We start from the raw sequence: 18,290 nt of genomic DNA on the forward strand, positions 1-18,290 counted from the left end.
CGTTTATATTTCTGAGAAACGTTGTTTTCTCTTCGAAAATCGTATTGTTTCTGTCGACCTAGTTTGCATGCAAATCATGTGATTTCCGAGAAAGCACTCTCGTCTTCTCTACGTCTTCCAGGAATTGACGCTAATTGCTTTGAGTCTGCGCAGTATCGTGAACACTTTGAATGTGCTTAACTTGCAACTTCGGTATATATTTAAAGTATTTTCGCTTCAATTCTACGGTTACACTGAAACAAACAGGACGAACGTCGTGATCGCTCATGTATATTGCACCTTGTTTGAGAATATTTTAAACTCTCTCTTGTCAAACTGGGTGTATGTATTAGCATGGCGAATCGTCGAACTCAAGGCCCGAAGCAAAAATTTCCGTCTAAACCGAAAGACATCGTACTGAACGTAAACATCTGGGAAGATCGCATTCCAACAAGCAGTAATCAAGGAAGTCACAGTAGCCTTGAAGAGGTCGAAAATTATTTGCGAGCTAATAATTTTCAAGTGGAGAAAGCCCATCAACCGGTAACGGACTCTAGAAATAATGCTAGAAACATAAACATCAAGTTGAAGACGAGAGATCACGGCTACTTGGGAAAGTTTTTCGAGCATCTTCGGCGACAGTGGTGTTCCTCTATCTGTCGTCGTGGAGATCCATTCTGGTTGGAATCTGGTGAATCCGCCAAAAACACTTTCAAATACAAATCGGACGGGACAAGACAAGTGCTGCAAGCTACTTCCTTTAGCTTTGGAAGTTTCTTCGATCGCGGAACCTACATACGACATTGGTCTAGTGATGAAAATGCACCCGACTTTGAAAGTGGAAATATTCAAAGCGAGTTTGAGCACGATACGAAAACTCTGGCGATCACATTTTTCAAAGCAGGCTTTCCGGAAGGAAACAAGGAAGTTCGCATTGAAATGGAATACAGGCAACTCGAGAATTACGTTGTCATAGATGAAAACTTGCACCAAGGAACAATCCACTTTTATTTCCCTCTTCAGTGGCCGCCAAAAGTATCTGAAGGTAATTGAATAGCATCATATATGTCGCATATTAACATGTAAATTATATAGCTATAGCTGCCTAGCAGATTACGAAAAAGGGAAAAATTTCATAGTTTAGCTGGAGCTTTTTTAAGCTGATTTATTTTCCAGCCACCTTCAACTCTAAGGGTTACTTCATGCGTGTTAATTTTAGACACCTTTCTCGTGAATTCAATATTGTGGCGAAGTTCTATCAGCATAAAAGTCAACAGTGATTCACGTAAAGCCTGGCATGCCTAGATCTAGAGAAGTCTTAAGTCTCAAATTCTTCCTTCAGAGGAAGCCAAGGTATTATCCTCTATCCATTGCTAAGACTGCTATTGTGATCCTTCTAGTGTCCGGATTGTGTTTTGCGCTTGAAACGGCTCGTTTTAGATAACTCGAAGACCTGGCTGGGACAGCTTTAGTGGGGTTAAAACACGCGAAATGTGAACAAAATGCCGACTAAATATAATAACATTAGTACAAAAGCATCCTACTTACGTTTACGACTTTCCCTTGTAAGTACATAATTTGCGAGCAGTGGGCCGGTTTTTGGGAGAGAATTCTTGATATTAGGTTGGCCGCTACTGTCTCCTTGAGCGGGATTATTTATAGTTGATTTTGAGAGTTTTATTTTCTAGTTGTGACGCCTGAGTTGTCCTCGCAATTGAGAGACCCTATCTTAAAGTTCTGTTTATAAGTCGGGGCTATCTTAGGCCTTTAGATCCAAGATAACTAGTAGCCCTACCTTCATGAAAACAGGGCCCTTAGGCCTGGCCTAAACGTCGTGCTGTTGCCGTGTCGAACTCATATGAATTTGGCTCGGCAGTGGCATTGAAAAGAACGGTAGTGGTGTCAAACATCGAATCTGATTTAGTAGCGTCGAAGGTTCGGAAGAAGTTTGCTTTGCTGAAGACTATTTTAAATGCTAGAAAGCAACGGCAGCTGATGCAGAAGGCTATGAATTCAATTCGGCATGGCAAGAACACACAGTTTGAAACCAAGTTGCGCTACTGCCGTGCGGCACGGCAAGATCTGCCCTGCTAAACAGTCGTGCCGAACTTGATTCAGCCTGTCGACCTGAATGGTTTCAATCGTCGTGCTACTACCACGCTTAAGTCGAATTTAATTCTTGAATTTAATTCGGCACAGCAGTAGGACGACGCTTGGAATTGGCCTTAGGCTGCGTTTTCACTAGGCCGATTAACTAGCTGAACATTCTTTCTAGGTGTTTGTTTACAGACCAACATTTACTACCTCATTACATGAAATTTTCGCGATACGTTAATTTCGCGAATTTCGCGATTTAAAAGAAATCGCGAAATTTAAGTGACGCGTAAATTATATGTCGCGAAATTAACAGGACGCAAAAATTAAGTGACTCACATTATGTCAATAATTAAAAAAGCGACTTTATTACCATTACACACGTTTATAACAATCATTTTGAACTACTCTGTGGTAATGTTCACGTCCTCTTCATCACTACTACTTTCCGTCTCCACTCCAGATAGCACTTCTTTTGTACAATCCTCAAACTATCCATTTACTGGCTCCTTGTAGGGCTGTTCGACTAGTTGCTTAAACCTTTCAATTGCTTCAACGTTCTTGGTAGATGCCTCCATTCTTACTGTCGCCTCTGGAAAAGAAGTACTACCGCCTGTTGATCCGTATCAAGACATTTACGCAAACAGTTAAACAGCATCAGTCGTGAAACTAAACGGCAACACCTTTCTCTTTGGAGTCTGCAGAAAGGAATATTTAATGTACGTGGATAATGAGGTCAATTGACCACTAAAAACGTGACTTTAATTCAAGCATGAACTACAAACCGTGCCTTGTAGACACTGTGAGAACATCTTTCTTGTTACTGTTTACATAATCAGTTGCGTTTCTCTTTATTTGGACATTGTTGATTAAGTTGTTTGATCAAATTCAGGGACATGTTAAATAACATTGACAAAGAAATAAAGTGTGTCTCACTCAAAAACGCGAAATTAAAGTGAGTCAAAATGAAAAATTTTGGCAAAATCGCGAAATTAAGGTGTCGCGAAATATGCGAACCTCAAAATCACGAAATTAAGGTGTCGCGAAAATTTCATGTAATGAGGTAGTTAAACGTGACATCTGTTTTCAATTGAAATTTAACCCAGAAGATTCAAATTACGAAAGCGCGCAACTTTCAAAAATGGCTGAGAGAGGAAGCGCTTTTCTAGCTATATTTATGCGAGGGAGAAGGCATTTCTTCCAGACGATGCAGTTTATGTCCCCAGAAATGAGGAAGATGCGACAAAATGTTGTAATGCAGGAACTCGTTCTGCACGGCGACGCCGTGTCATAGGTAGGGTCCTGGCCGAGGAACTGGAGAAGCTAATGGGACCGTTGGAATGGTAAACCGAAATAAATGAGAAGGACTGTTGAACTCTACTGTTTTAAAAGTTCAGTTTCGCACACTGAACTGCGATATGAGCGTCTGGTAAATACTATTTCCAGATTCTTTGGCAGGCGTCTGTCACTATGCAGAATGTGATTGGCTGCGGCACTCGCCAGGACAAGTAATACCATCTCGCGAGGTAGTATAACTTGGCGTGAATTTCCGGTCATATTGGCGAGAAAATTGCTTGTTTTTTCTGGTGAAAACAGCTTGCATTTTTAACTCGCTAAACTCAAGACGAACTGTTTTCACTGCATTTCCGGACTTTTCCGACTTTTTCTAGCCAAAATTGTCCTAGTGAAAACACAACCTTAGTCTACAAGACTAGAACAACCGGGACGTTGTAGTGACGTTTCTTGTTACGTTACTCTCTTTCATCACCAGAGGTAACCGTCGGCGACTACACAAACTTCGATCGTCTCACCAAGTTCCTTGGTTGTAGTCGAGAGGTTCTTGGATCCAGTTCAGTGTTGTGTTTGAGCTTTCCACTGAATCAGGGATTTGACAGAGACGAGGAAGACTCAGCGCTTGGGCTAATGGCCGGCCTTTCGCTGAAAGGTAATCTTTGGTTGATGTTAAAACAATGACGATTCCTTGGTGCTTGGCACACTAAACACAGGCACTCTGCACAGTTTTAAGCGAAATGAGGCATACGCGTTAGAGCGGTTTTCAATTGAGTGTCGTAAAACCAAAACCAAACCAATTACTTACCAATTAGACTACCCAGCCAATCTCAAATCGTAGTAAAACCAAAACCAAAACCAAAGTAATTGTCTAATTACTTTCGACACTCAAATGAAAACCGCTCTATGAGCGAATTGTAAATAGCTCTTTCTTTACAGATTAATCTGTCTTCATCACATAGTTTAAGTCAAGCAGCCCTCCTTTCCCAGAATGGAAGGAAATAAATAAGGGATCTGAAATTTAGGTAACTCATCCATTCGTTGTGAACGCGACAGCAGGGTAACTGGAGTGAGTCGTCACTTCTCTGCTTAATTGTACGTTTAATATAAAAAAACAGTAAAGAGAAGTTACAAAAAATATATATACATCAAGTTTTATTTCGTTAGATAATTGTATTTTACGTAATCATACCGGACTTTTTGAGGACTTTTAAATTCCAAGAAATATAAGAATATAATGTCTTTAACTCATGCTTGGAAACGGCTCCCACATTGGCCTTTATCTCTTTCCCTTGAGTACTGCTTTGCCTGAAGTGGAAAAAAGGTTTTCACGAAGGGTTACACTGTAGCTTCCAGGCTGGTAGTTCTCGCCTTGCTTTAAATTCCTGCTGAATGAGTACAAATAAAGTTGTTGTTGTTGTTAAAATTGCCATAAAAGTGCATCAAAGTGGTCGAAAATTCTAATCTGACATTTTAGCTTAATGAATTATCTATTTCACTTGTATTTTATATTTGCCAGTCTCTTCTATCTTCTTCGCCGCCATGAAGACGAAATCCCCTCGAGGGCCCACAGAGATTCCAAGGAAACTTGCGTTATCTGACTACAAGATCATGTATGCGTTGGAATGCCTGTTGTCTCGTGGCTTCAAAATAAGTGACCGTATTTCCAGAAAGTTTTACGACTTGTTACGAAAGGCGACGAACAGGTACGAGTCACTCCTTGACAATAAGCTTGTGTCACCCGAGAAGGTTAGCAGAGCTTTGTACAGATTGGTGAGTTTTGCAGAGTCTGATCGTTTTTGTCCACTTGAGTATTACCTTGAAAGCCTGTTGTACGGAGACATGAAGCACTTGACGGCATTTGAATTCGAACTGCCAAAGCATTATGTTTACGTACCGCGGCTTATCGTAACTCCAACCCAGAACTACCTTCTTCCTGCGGAACTGGTAGCGGAGAATCGAGTGATCAGAGAGTATGGCCACGAGGAGGCAATGCGAATTGCATTCAGGGATGAGGACTTTTCCAAGCTCGCTTCAACGTACCCAGAAGGCCTTAAGTACGTGTTGAAAGAACGCGTGTTAGACCTACTATCAAACAACATAGAGATCGCTGGGAAAACGTTTGAGTTTCTGGCTTGCTCCAATAGTCAGTTACGTGATCATGGCGCATGGCTTTACGCGACAGACGGCGAGCACCAAGCCGCTGACATAAGAGGATCGCTGGGACAGTTGAATGAGATCAGATGCGTAGCCACCTATGTTTCTCGTATGGGCCAGTGTTTTTCATCCACAAAGGAAGCAGTCACAGTCAGCATTGAAGTGGGATGCACAGTGGAAAAAATTCCAGATGTAGAAGTACCATACGAAAACGTGTATTTCAAGTGCTGCGACAATTTGAGATCAGGGACATACACCTTCAGCGATGGAGTAGGAAAAATCAGCAGGGCTTTGGCTAGGAAAGTATGTAACGAAAATGATAACGTAAGATTCCACAATAACCTTAGAGAATCGACAAAAGATATCTCTCTTGATATTTATCATCTAGGGCCGTAGCTGGTAACAGGCAAACCGAGGCGCTTGCCTCGGTCATTTTTTTCGTTTTTGTTGTTTACAGTCATCAAAAACACCCTAAATTCCCAGGAAGAGAATTAAACCATGGACATTGCCTCAGTCACAACTCATTTCTTGGACACAGCCTCAGTCGTAATTTGTTTCTGGCTACGACCCTGTCATCTTCTGTTTAACGCTATCAACGTACAATTACTGATAGTTGTCCCCTTCTGAAGTTTTCTCTTTTATATAATTCAGGTTGCAGACAGCCTCGATCTTGATCCAACTCCCTCAGCCTATCAGATTCGTTTCGGTGGTTGTAAGGGGATGTTGGCAATTGACCCAAGACTTCCGTACGGAGAGGACCAGGAAATTCTGCAGTTCCGAAAGAGCATGTATAAATTCCCGTCATCCCACTCCACTCTAGAGATCTGCGAGGCAACTAAGCCAAGTAAGTTGTTGATTTCAAACATCCAACTGTAATATCCAAATCAAAAATTATGTATCTACATTGTTTACTAACGTCCTGAAATGATACCTTACATTGAGAAAAGTTTCTTTTAATTCAACGATCAAGTGTATTTTCAAGGAAAATTTTAATAAAAACGTTCATAACAATGTGGAATGAGCAGGACAAAAATTCAGGGGTCTTGGTCTTCTTTCAGGCAAGTTTTGCGTCTGCAGCAAATGTTGCGTGGACATGTAAACAGGACTTTACTAAAAACATCAATTTTTTTTTTGAAAAAGAGAGATGTTATTTCAATATGTCAAAATGTTTCCGACATTACTTATTCCAGCAAGTAATGACCTAGCATGCCATTATTACTTCCGTAGCTTAGTGGATAGAGTGCCCATCCTGTGTTTGAGAGCTAATGGGTTTGCTTTGGCACTCATTTCACTTCTGAGCTAAAAAAAATTACTGTCTTTCTTTATTTATCACCGGTATTGATAGAAATTTCCACAGCAAAGCGTTCTTGTCTGCCATGTCCTAGCTTCTGGTCGTGAAGATATTTTTTTCATCCGTCACAAAGCCTCACGTCGCGTTTTGGATAAAATTTGGATAAGATAGTTACCATGTTTTGATTTGATTTTGTTTTATTTTAGATCTTTTGTACCTTAATCGTCAGTGCATCATTCTCTTGAATGGGCTCGGAGTTCCTGACGAGTCATTTATCAGTCTGCAAGATAACATGCTTCGTAGCCTCGCCTTGATGCTGCTCTTTGAAACGGTAGCGCTGAATACTCTTCGTCACGCAAACATCCCCGGTGGATTGAAAATAACAGCATTGTCACGCAGTGGTGTCAATTTTACTCGAGAACCGTTCTTCCGTTCCCTGCTCACGGCAATCTATAAGAGCCGGTTGGGCGACTTATTACGGAGAGCCAGAATTGCTATCCCTGAAACCCATGGCCGCCTACTGATGGGAGTCATAGACGAGACAGGTTCTCTGGAATACGGGCAGGTTTTTGTTCGTTACTCCAAGTTGGTGAATGAACCAGGAAAAGATATGATAACACTCAAAGGCAGAGTGGTAATCAGCAAGAACCCCTGTTTTCACCCAGGTTAGTCTTACATCTCCACAGAACAAAGGTCAACAGAAAGCAACAAGCCGACGTAAACTAAAATTGTTTTGTGCCCGATTTCTTCAACTAAATATAACATCACATGTAACGGTTGCAATATGCAAGATAGCTATAAGAGGAAACATGGTGTTCAACATGACTTAACCAGAGCTCCACACGCAGTTTACAAATAGATGAGGGTGGGCTTACAGTCAAAGAATTCGGCAAAGAGGACAACGTTACAGGGCATTAGCTCTGTAGCTATCAAAAACATAGGGAGTCTAGAGGAGCTGTTTCAGCCTTGTTAGGCGTTGTCTGCACGGCATTGCTAATAGAAAGTTTACTTGGGAAACATATACTATGAAACAAAATTGCTAATGAAATTAATGTAAACCGCTTCAATTCCAGGTGTCGATGAAAAAGTGACTAAATTAAACAGAAACGTTTCCTCCTCAGACGCATTGTTATAACAATCTATTTCTTTTCCTTTTTGTAGCCTAAACTACAATTGTACACCTTCTTACATTAAGAGTTTGCTTTCCGGTTTCTGCTAGGTGACATGCGCACATTTGAAGCCGTTGATGTTCAAGTTCTGCACCACTTGGTTGATTGCATTGTGTTTCCCGCCAAAGGTCCCAGGCCTCACACTGACGAAATGTCTGGTTCAGATCTCGATGGAGACAAATATTTCGTCACGTGGTATGACAAGCTGCTCCCACCAAAAGAAAATGTAGACCCGATGGATTTCACATCACCAGAAAAAATAGTTTTGCAAAGACCTGTAGAAGTATCCGACATGATTCAGTTTGTGGCAGATTACATCAAAAATGATCAACTTGGAATCATTGCAAATGCTCATCTCGTACATGCAGACCATGACGATGAAGGTACGTAAGCAATATAAATCCTTATTTAAGTACTTAATAGCTTAGATCTGAATGAAGAATTCAAGCAGTGTTTCGTTTAAATACGAAAACGTATTTCTTAAGACGCACAACCGCGCGAAGGGAGAGTTGATGAACCTCATTCGATCTCATTGTTGTAAGACACATTAATGCATCATAATTGGAGTTTCCTCTGTACAATGAGGTAGATGGATGTTGCGGATGACGTCACTGAATGAGAAAATGATCTTGAATTCGACATCTTGTATTCCTCATGGCATCATAAAAAGCAGCTTAAATTGATGCAATATGAAAAAAAAATGGATGGGTTACCAGAAACAATTTATAGTACAAAATTGCTAATTGAAAAAATATCGCCAGGAAAGGTAGGCACACCTGCGTGTAATAACGCAGTTGCAATGCAAGGATAACAATCGTGGATAAATAGTTTTCATTTCAAAATATAGTAAGTTAGTCAGTCAGTCAGTCAGTCAGAGTTAGCCAGTCAGTAAATCAGTCAGTCAGTCAGTCAGTTAGTCAGTAAGTCAGTCAGTCAGTCAGTCATTCAGTCAGTCAGTCAGTCAGTCAGTCAGTCAGTCAGTCAGTCAGTCAGTACGTCAGTCAGTAAGTCAGTCAGACAGTTAGTCAGTCAGTCACTCAGTCAGTAAGTAAGTCAGTCAGTAAGTCGGCATGTAAGTCAGTCAGTCATTAAGTCAGCATGTAAGTCACTCAGCCAGTCAGTGAGTCCGTCAGTCAGTCAGTCAGTCAGTCAATAAAGACGGCTAAGAGTTGATTTTGTTTCATTCAAAAGTCCGGAAAAGCTCATCAGGGCTAGCGTTTCCACCCGGTTCCTATTCCTCCTTATTTGTCTGAAAGTTAATTCATTCTATTACTTTCAAGGCATATTTTCTGATGCGTGCATCAAATTAGCCCACATGCACTCCGATGCTGTAGATTTTCCAAAGACGGGAAAGTGCCCGACTCTTCCTAAGGAGCTGAGACCTGATCAGTACCCAGACTTCATGATGAAACCCGGCAAACCCCGCTACAAGTAGGTCATATGCTCACTAAACCTAATCAGCGGCATTTAGTGTTAAATGAAGGAATACCGTAAATCCTCGAATTAGCGCCCCCCCCCCCCCCGCCTCGAATAAGAGCCTCCTTCTAATAAGCACTCCTCCTATCGACCGAAATTTAGAATAAGTGCCCCCTCGAATAAGCGCCCCCTCCCCTCCCCCCATTTTGTGGACGAGTAATGAGACAACAAAGGATGTATAGGTTTCGTCATGTAGTATTAGATTTGAACATTGTTCCAGCTTGTGAACACGTTGAGTGAACACGTTGAACACGTTAAGTATTAACGGTTCCACGATTTAAACTTTAGGATCAGCTTTTTATGTCAATAAACAGCTTATGTTGTTGTTTACGCGCAGATTATGTATTAGAAAAATGGTCATGTCAGGCCACGATTTGGGAAAAATTAAATAAGCGCCCCCCCCCCCCGGATTAAGCGGCACCCTCGAATAAGCGCCCCCGTCTTCTCCTAAGTTTGAAAGGATTTACGGTAACTATTTTACACTTCATTCTTCCGACACTGAGCTGTTTGGTCTTCAGAACTCGCTCATGGCGTTTAATAATAGCTTTCATGTTTCATCTTTCAAGTTGGTGATAAATGTTTTTAACTTGTTAGAGTTACGAGTTAATTTTCGTTTCGCATGAAATGATTTTTAGGGCCTTTCAAATGTCTAATTGAGTTCTGTGTCCCACCTATGAAAAAGAGACGCCCAAAGCTTTATGAGGCTTTCCTAGATAAAAAATTTTAAGTGTATCAGTTACATTTCCGTCAATTTATGAATCTTTCCTTTATTTGTTTTCAGTTCCCAACGAATCCTGGGAAAACTGTTCCGTAAGTGTAAATCACTTGACCGTGGCCAGCAGTTCTCGGGGGACGCTACTCAGACCCAGATCACCCCTGATCAAGACATGATCGTACAAGGCTACGAGCAATACCTTGAAGACGCTAAAGCAGCGAGAAATCACTATAACACCAAATTGGAGGGTCTTATGTCTTTATATGGCTTGAGAAGTGAAGGCGAAGTGATTACTGGCTGTCTTGTGAGGGTAAACACCCGTCTTTCTGGCAAAACCGATGAGAAATTCGAAGTGGCTCAAATGATACAGGCAAGTCTTTCAACACTACGCTCGAAAACACGGCACGTTTTTTATGACGAATTCGGTGGTGAAGACGAGGTGATGGAAGAGTTTGAAGAAAATGGTGCTTTTAGCGATGAAATCCTGAAGAAAGCGTCTGCCTGGTACATGGCAACGTACGGAGAAGACGACGAAGACGAGACTGCAGTCACTGAGGTGCAAGTAAGAGCATCGTCCAATGAATTACTGAGAAATCAACAACAGAGTGACGCAGGAGGTCCGAGCAGGCTGCTTAGCTTCCCTTGGGTTGTCGACCGAATCCTGGCAAAGATTAAAGACGCCAAGCAAACAGAAAGAAAAGAAAACGGAATCCAGAAGCGACATGCTCTCAGTGCAGTCGGAGACCTTGTTACAGCTCAAGCAGCCTACTTTTTTGAAAAGTTCCGATCAGATCTATCGGAGGATCGCGACATGCGAATTCAAGAACGTGACAAGTTACAGAGAATGCTAAACCTCCTCCTTGGGGTAAACCATGTTCCGCGCCTGTCTTTATGTGATACTTCGCTGACCGGAATCTCCATTGGTGACGAAGAGAGGCGCCGTATTGAGATTTATGCGCATTGCAAGTGGAACGCCACTGATCAAGAGCAGTATCAATACCTTCATTGGCTGGGAACAGAATTGACTCGATCTGGCGAGGTTACAATACAAAGATATCCTGTTGCGTTGCGTTTTCAACGTACGCAAGGTATTCTAACGTAACAGAAAGCTAAATTATGTCACTGGCGTACTTCAAATAGTGTTTAACAGTTGCATTTCATTTTGCTGTTCGCTTGTTACGGTGTGAATGAAGGTTACACCAAAACCACCGTTAGTCAATCATCAATCTGTTGGTTGTAACAACATTTTGGTTTCTTCTCGAAATCTTTCTGCACTGACTCTACCAAAAAAAATGTAGCGTTGAAAACAAATGAAAGACCTGATTTTCTTTCAAATTTATAACAACAAAGATAAAATGCAAGGCAATTTTCGACATTAAAAGGCTGAGATCCATAACAGTAGTTTTCTGATCTGGGCGTCTTCGTGAGAGTATTGGAAAACTTGTCTTATGTAGATCGCAATTTGAAGTTTACTGACCAAACAACCGATGAAAGTGCGCATATGTTACCTTGCCTACCTCATGAGTAATTTTTGCTTAGATTGATTAAAGCAGTTATGAGTTCACAATTACATTAAAGAACCTATCAATTAAACGATACCCACACGATGGAGATATGCTGACATTCTCCTGTTATCCAGGGTTATTGAAACAGCAATACTACATCACAGCGGATTCCAACAGACTGCTGAAGAGTGCGTATGTCAGTGTTCATGTTCAGCGGTGTCCTCGTCTCCTTCATCTTCTACTGATTGTAATGCATTGGGGCCGACGGCGGCACCTTAATGACAACTCAAAACATAGCTTCATCTCAGACGAAAATTTGGCCACTCTCTTTGTCACCTTTTGTGAAAAGTCTGGATTCATTTATAAGGTAAGTCTTTAGACGTTAAAAAAGGTCTAAAAGTAAAGTGAAACCGATCCTCGGAAACAAAAGGGGCAGCTAGTCGGGAGGACACGATATTTTCGGGCGAAAATATACATCAAGAACGGGAAGAGCTGCTCTTGCTATAAACTTTCGCCCGAAAATATCATGTCGTCCCGAGCACATGCTCCTGGGTCTCCGAGGATGAGTTGAACGACGAGAAGAAGCGAATGGCTTCACAGGTGATTTTGGCCATTCCATGGCGTCATTTTTAAGACATAGGTTTACAGACCATGGAAGAATGTAGCTGATATCGTTCTGTCAAAATCAAATTTAAAAAGTGTTGGCAAGTTGTGCGAAAATTCAGTAAGGACCTTTTAAAGACGATTTCGAATTTTAAATCAGTAACGTTCCCAGAGCCCCCGCTCTGCACTCTTGGTTTAAGGTAGCGATGGAAGCTAATGGGATAAGATGGTATGTGACGTGTAATGTGAACCCTGCAAACTAGGATTGAGAAATCGTTCTCGGACTCGATCTCGAACTCGTACTCAAATCTTAAGTCCCCTAACGTGAGATCGCACGTTTAACCCTACCTAGACTAGGCTGGGACCTGGAGGGGAGCATTGGAGGCCCTCATCTGGTAACTCTTAGAACATTAGGCTATGTCAATGAAACTTACAAGATTTAAAATAAGTCCAAAAATATTTCCTTTGAGGTCCATTAAATAGGATGACGTTATATGACGTAAAATCAAACCGCCCCCATCTTGCATCTGCCATCTTGTGTGATGATCTGGTTGGCAGCTTGACTGAACAAGAGCTTGAGCTCTATTATAAGCATAACACTTATTAAACAGAAGTGGTATTAAAATGAAGATTTATTTATATTTTATGTCTCAGAATTGGATTGTAGTAGAGTCTAGGGGAGTACAGTCTTATATTTATGCATTGTATTTGCTTTCATTAATTGATTAAGAATACTAACTGGCACCAGGGGATGGTGTTTAAAAAATAATCTTCTTGATAAGATAGGCATTCACCTTTTTAAGTTGGTTTGTTTTCTTTTGACTTTTGTAATTAATCTCCTTGATCAACAGTTCCGCACAATTTGTATTTGTTACAAAACGCTTAGCAGGCGCTGGAGAACAGCGCGTCGAACTTGAGATAGCGAGACTTGATGCTACATACCACGCAGCTCCTAATGATTGCCACTCTTCATACTATATTTTTAGATTAGCTGCGACGAACTGCAAAACTTCAGTTCCAGTCTTCTCGGATTACCAACCAGTGCTGAACAATCTGAAGCCGAGAGGTTGTGGAAAACTGAAGTCCTGGGTGAAGCTTCTCAAGCAAGACTGAAAGGCTTTAGGGACGAAATCGCTCCAGGTCACGTGTTAATCAAGTTTTTTGAGCATTACAGCACACAGGCTGACGATGACCCCCTTCATTTACGACTCATGGAGAATCCGGTGAAAACCACCGCAAAGCTTTGTCCGAACGTCTCTCTAGAAGAAAATGGTCGCTTCTCTGACGCGGCGCTTCACGCATTTCACGAGATTGCGCAGTGCTGTGGCCTGGACAGTCTCACTGCGTCACTTGAAACAGAGAGCACGCGCGAACTTCAAGAAACGCTGAACATGCCAAACACGACTTGGGGCGCACTTCGATTTGCTGAGGAGTTTGTCCGAGTCAAATTGTCAGCATTGACGTCAGCACAGATCACTTTACGACCTGGTGAGTATTGTTTTCTTCTTTCTTCGACACCGCAGACTACGATTAGTCCCTCCCTCGTTTAGTCTGTCGAGCGCAACCGTAAATAAACATCGAGAATAAAAAAAAAAAAGGCGGCCATTTTTTCGTGCAGTTTTATTTCGCATCAAGCACGACGGACAAAGAAAAAAGAGGGATTACTCGTAGTCTATCAATAACGTTCCTATCAAGGTAAGAATCGCTTACATGACTGCGCGAAACCGGTGAGCATTATTGTTATGAATGTGCTGACTTTTGTTTCAATATTTTCTTCATTCTGCGATATTTTCATTTTGTCGTGATGAATATTTCACATCATTTTAGTATTTGCAATCAGTGCAATGATGTATGATACCATAACTATTATTTGCACCATGACAGTAATTCTGCAATAATGGCAATTATTAAATTCTCAGCCTCGGATAATGCAATTCTAGCTTTCTGATTGGTTCACTGGATCTCGGTTACCAGCCATTATACCTGCGTTTGACCTTATATGGAAATGAAAGCGGCAAATGTCGCTCGGCATGAGCTTTTTCGCGTGAAGCAAAGTTTCGTCCACAAAAAAAATGGATGAAAAAAAGCACATTCGGTGAGCTATCTACACAGCAAATACAGGAAATTATGGACAATGCCGACCCAGTATCAACAAAAAAGCCACAAAGCTCGAGATAAGATTATTTAACGGTACGTATACGTTAAGTTTCCCTTAAAGTTGCAAAATTAAAATATGACCGGCGAGATTTTACGCATTCATGAAGATTATGTAACAAAAACAAATTTTACCTGAACAGAATGGCTTGCTAGTCCTGGTGGCACCAAATTTTCGAAACCGATATAAGAAATGTCAAAAGAAGAACTGAATGTTCAGTTGAAGTGTTTTTACTCGTCTGCGAGGAAGAAAGATGACACGTATTGCAAAAGTTCATTGATTAAATCCATTAAAGCCGCCAGTTGATCATTTCCTTCGCACGCCGCCGCACAACAAACCGTTTTCCATTATCTCTGACCAGGCAAATAAATTATTAGAGCATATGCATTTGTAAAAGGCCGCAGGAAAACAGGCATAATTGCCGGCGTAGTCCATAAGAAACCAGTTTCCAATGAGCAGATGAGGAAACTGTTCGACTAAGCAAGCTCGGATCGGCCGAGAGCAAGAACCCCGCACAGCTACAGAGGACGACCTAGTTTTATCTCAGTCTCTTTTTTGGGCGACGACGACGAGAGAATCAACGACAGCTAGCGCCAACAATTCTGTCCTTGCGAAAAACACCTCAAGGAGTTGAGTGTTTTGAACTGAACCGAAGTAAGCCCGGTTCTTTACCAGCCACGAAAAACCACCAGGGTGGCTTCGGAGATTCTGAAGATGAATCTGACGCTAAGATAGTTTCTGTCCTTGAATCTAAAACTGACCAACAATGAGCTCCACACATACAGCTCGAAATGCCAAGGCTTTCAAATCCTGAGAGAGATCTTGTCGAGGATAATTTTGGCACAACGTCTGTGTCACATGGCGATCAAAGTTTTCCGCAGCATTATTACAATGGCAATGTGCAAGTGCACAATTATTTGGCTCTTCTCCATGACTCGAACTTGAACGCTTTTCAAACTTTCTGGCCAAGGTTATATCTCCTTCATTTGATAGACGTTTCTTGAATTCTACTTGATTGCAATTTCATTCAGCAAATTCGTTTGCTTCGCTCTCAAATTTTTCATTCAACTAATTTTACAAACGGCGCGCATGTCATGTGATTTCCCACTTGTTGTTGTTTTTGTCACATCGACTTCCGGTCGTTTTGTAAAATTAAAACCCAATAAAATTAAGCTATATTTCCAAGAATACAAACACACCGAATTTAATAAAACAATTATTCCATTCGCGCTTGTTGGATATGAGATTGGTTATAGCCAACTCGGCCCTACGGGCCTCGTTGGCTATTTACCATCTCATATCCAACGCGCGCTCATGGAATAATTGTTAATTAAACCCACATACGGTGAGCTTTAGTCATTAGAAAGCTGATTTGTGAAGCTTATGCGATAGTATATAAAGAAGAGCTCAAATAAGAAAATTCGATGAGGCTTTTATGAAAGAAAACCATTCAAAGTTGGAAAAGAGCAGCTGTGACGTCTTAAAGTCGGAATTGTATTTTATATACATGTAGAAACAGAACTAGTTTGCTGTTGGGACGAAACCAAGGCCCCTTATTTGTGAGTCGATATCATTTTATAATTTTCCTTTATTTGTAGCTCAAAAGTCCGCCGGCTACATTCTTGAGGCAACAGGGAACTACCTTACGCTACATACTGTTCAGAATGAATTAGAAAAGCTGGAAACAACCTGCACGTCATACATCTATGACCACATCGTTAGTGGTGCTACAGGGTTCTTGTTCCTCGGCCAAAACGGACCAGAAGATGCTGTTACTTTTAAAAAATTACAAAAAGACTTTGCTGTCAACCTCAGTCCAATAAATGCCCTCCTGTCGAGTCTCTCCGGTACGTCAACCGACGATTTCTCAGAAACAAAGTTCTACAGCAAGCTCTCCTCTCAGCTGGAAGTTTTCAAGCGGGAGCATCTTCCTTACGTACATGGTACAGACAGACTGAAAATCAAGGCGGAATTTGGAAGCATTTACGTTGAAAACGTACCAAGTCTTACGTCACGCGTTGACATCGTTGAGAACGCCTTGAGTCACAGCGCAGATCCCAAGAACCAACCAGTGAAGGCGAGAAGACAGCCTTTGATGAAACACAAGTTTGTACCAATTTCACGCGGGGCTGACGGTTGGACTGCAGCGTTTGAGTCAAGTTCCCCGGAGTCTACGGATGAAACATACACTCTTGGAATAAAAGCAGGCAAGAATCACATTCTCACTGTCGTTTACGACAGGGATTTGAAGTTTTGCGATGTTGAAATTCCACCGATAAACTGGGTCGTGGTTGACGTCAAAGCCCCACGTCCTGCCGGAAAGAGGTCACGTGATATTGATTTCAGAGTTACCGTCTGTTCCGAGCGAAAACTCGAGGGGGAAGAGAAAGAGGAAGTTATGAAGTCAGCAAATTATGAGGTATTTAAGACGAAATCTATCATCAGCAAGCAACCTAATGGAGGTCAGGGATTGGTTTTGGTAAACGAATTCCTAAAGAAGGCTTCTTTCGTCCGCCATGACAAAACGTCCATGTATCGTATCTACAATGGAAATCTGTCACTGCAAGTGAAAGAAGTCCAAAAATATGACATTAAAGGAACAAGATTCCTTACCACTCCCACCAAAACCTTCACTGAATTGCAGATATGGGGACTGTTCAACGGAAAAGATGACGAGGAACTGGCGATGACTGTTGCCAGGGACTTGTGGTCAGCAACTAAACAGCTGCGACCACACATTCAAAGCTAAGAGCTCAGAGAGAATAATATAGATTTTACAGTTAGGTCTTTTTTCGCTGGGCGTAGGTAGGACACCATTTAGATCATATCTTTTTGAATTTTCGATTTTACCCGACGATGTACATGTTAGCTTGTAGCATTATTTTACATGCGGTAAAATTCTCAGCTAAGGCTATGCAGTACACCATTGTATTTCTAAAGATTACCTTTGTATTTTACCAGTCGAGTCCACATGCTTGCAGCGTTAATTGGTTAGTTTCAGGACGTCAACAGTGGAGATTGCTTGCGTTAATTATGTGCAGCGGATCGAAATTTGTTAACATGGCCTGCATAACAGTTAATTCGAAAAAATATTTCGATAAATTAGATGTTCCACTCATATGATAAAAAATGCTACGCATTTGATGACTTTACCTGAACTTTGAATAGAACTTAAAAGTTGCATTGCGACAAAGAAGCAAGACATTAAGCTTACCCTTAACCTTTTCAATTTTTTAATAAAGTGATTTAATGAAAGTGAATATAGATATATTTGAACCGCGGAAAAAAATTTAAAGACATGAATCATGATCGCCGTTATATACACAACTTCATCAGTTGTGAAAGTGTGTGAAATTTGTGAAATAGATTCATTACCTCTAGAAAACAAATTTAATAAAGTGAAAGACACATACACGTTCAGGGTCACCAGATCATCGGGTGGTGGCCGCTAAACAACCCTCATAAGACATTGTGTCAGGGTAGATCAGTTTGAGAAATGTAATCTAGTTTGAATTGGAGTTAATTTCTTCTTGCTGCGTGAAAACAACCAGTTAGCCTTCTGGGATTTCATTTGTTTGTGTGGTTTGCAGGTTGTTTGCTTTCAAGATAGAGATTAGATTAGTAAACGTGAGGTAAAAATTCATCTCTTTTGCAAAAATACAACCAGATGTAACAAGCAGTACTCGATTTCAGTCTAGAAATATATTTTAATATCTTTTTTTGTTGCATGGACATTTTCCTGACTTCCTACACGTCGATTCAAGTCAAAATGCCAAAAACCTGGCATTCGAACTGAACATGATGTTCCATCAATCAACTTATTTGGTGTAAAGTATTAAGTTCTTGTTCTTATAAT

The 18,290-nt window shown here is 41.1% G+C and overlaps 1 protein-coding gene across 1 annotated transcript; it reads left to right on the plus strand.

Annotated features, from left to right (window-relative positions):
• The first annotated feature begins 31 nt into the window (after window positions 1-31).
• LOC145479823 (uncharacterized) lies at window positions 32-18,281 on the plus strand. Its single transcript, XM_081458283.1, has 11 exons — window positions 32-1,024; window positions 3,845-4,018; window positions 4,883-5,823; window positions 6,172-6,364; window positions 7,018-7,476; window positions 8,031-8,363; window positions 9,261-9,411; window positions 10,238-11,259; window positions 11,811-12,043; window positions 13,266-13,767; window positions 16,033-18,281. Exons 1-11 carry the CDS (start codon window positions 334-336, stop codon window positions 17,181-17,183), a joined length of 5,850 nt encoding a protein of 1,949 aa, XP_081314409.1. The 5' UTR covers window positions 32-333; the 3' UTR covers window positions 17,184-18,281.
• The last annotated feature ends 9 nt before the right edge of the window (window positions 18,282-18,290 follow it).

The sequence above is a fragment of the Orbicella franksi genome, chromosome 2, assembly GCF_964199315.1.
Source record: "Orbicella franksi chromosome 2, jaOrbFran1.1, whole genome shotgun sequence".
In the NCBI taxonomy this organism is placed as follows: Eukaryota; Metazoa; Cnidaria; class Anthozoa; order Scleractinia; family Merulinidae; genus Orbicella; species Orbicella franksi.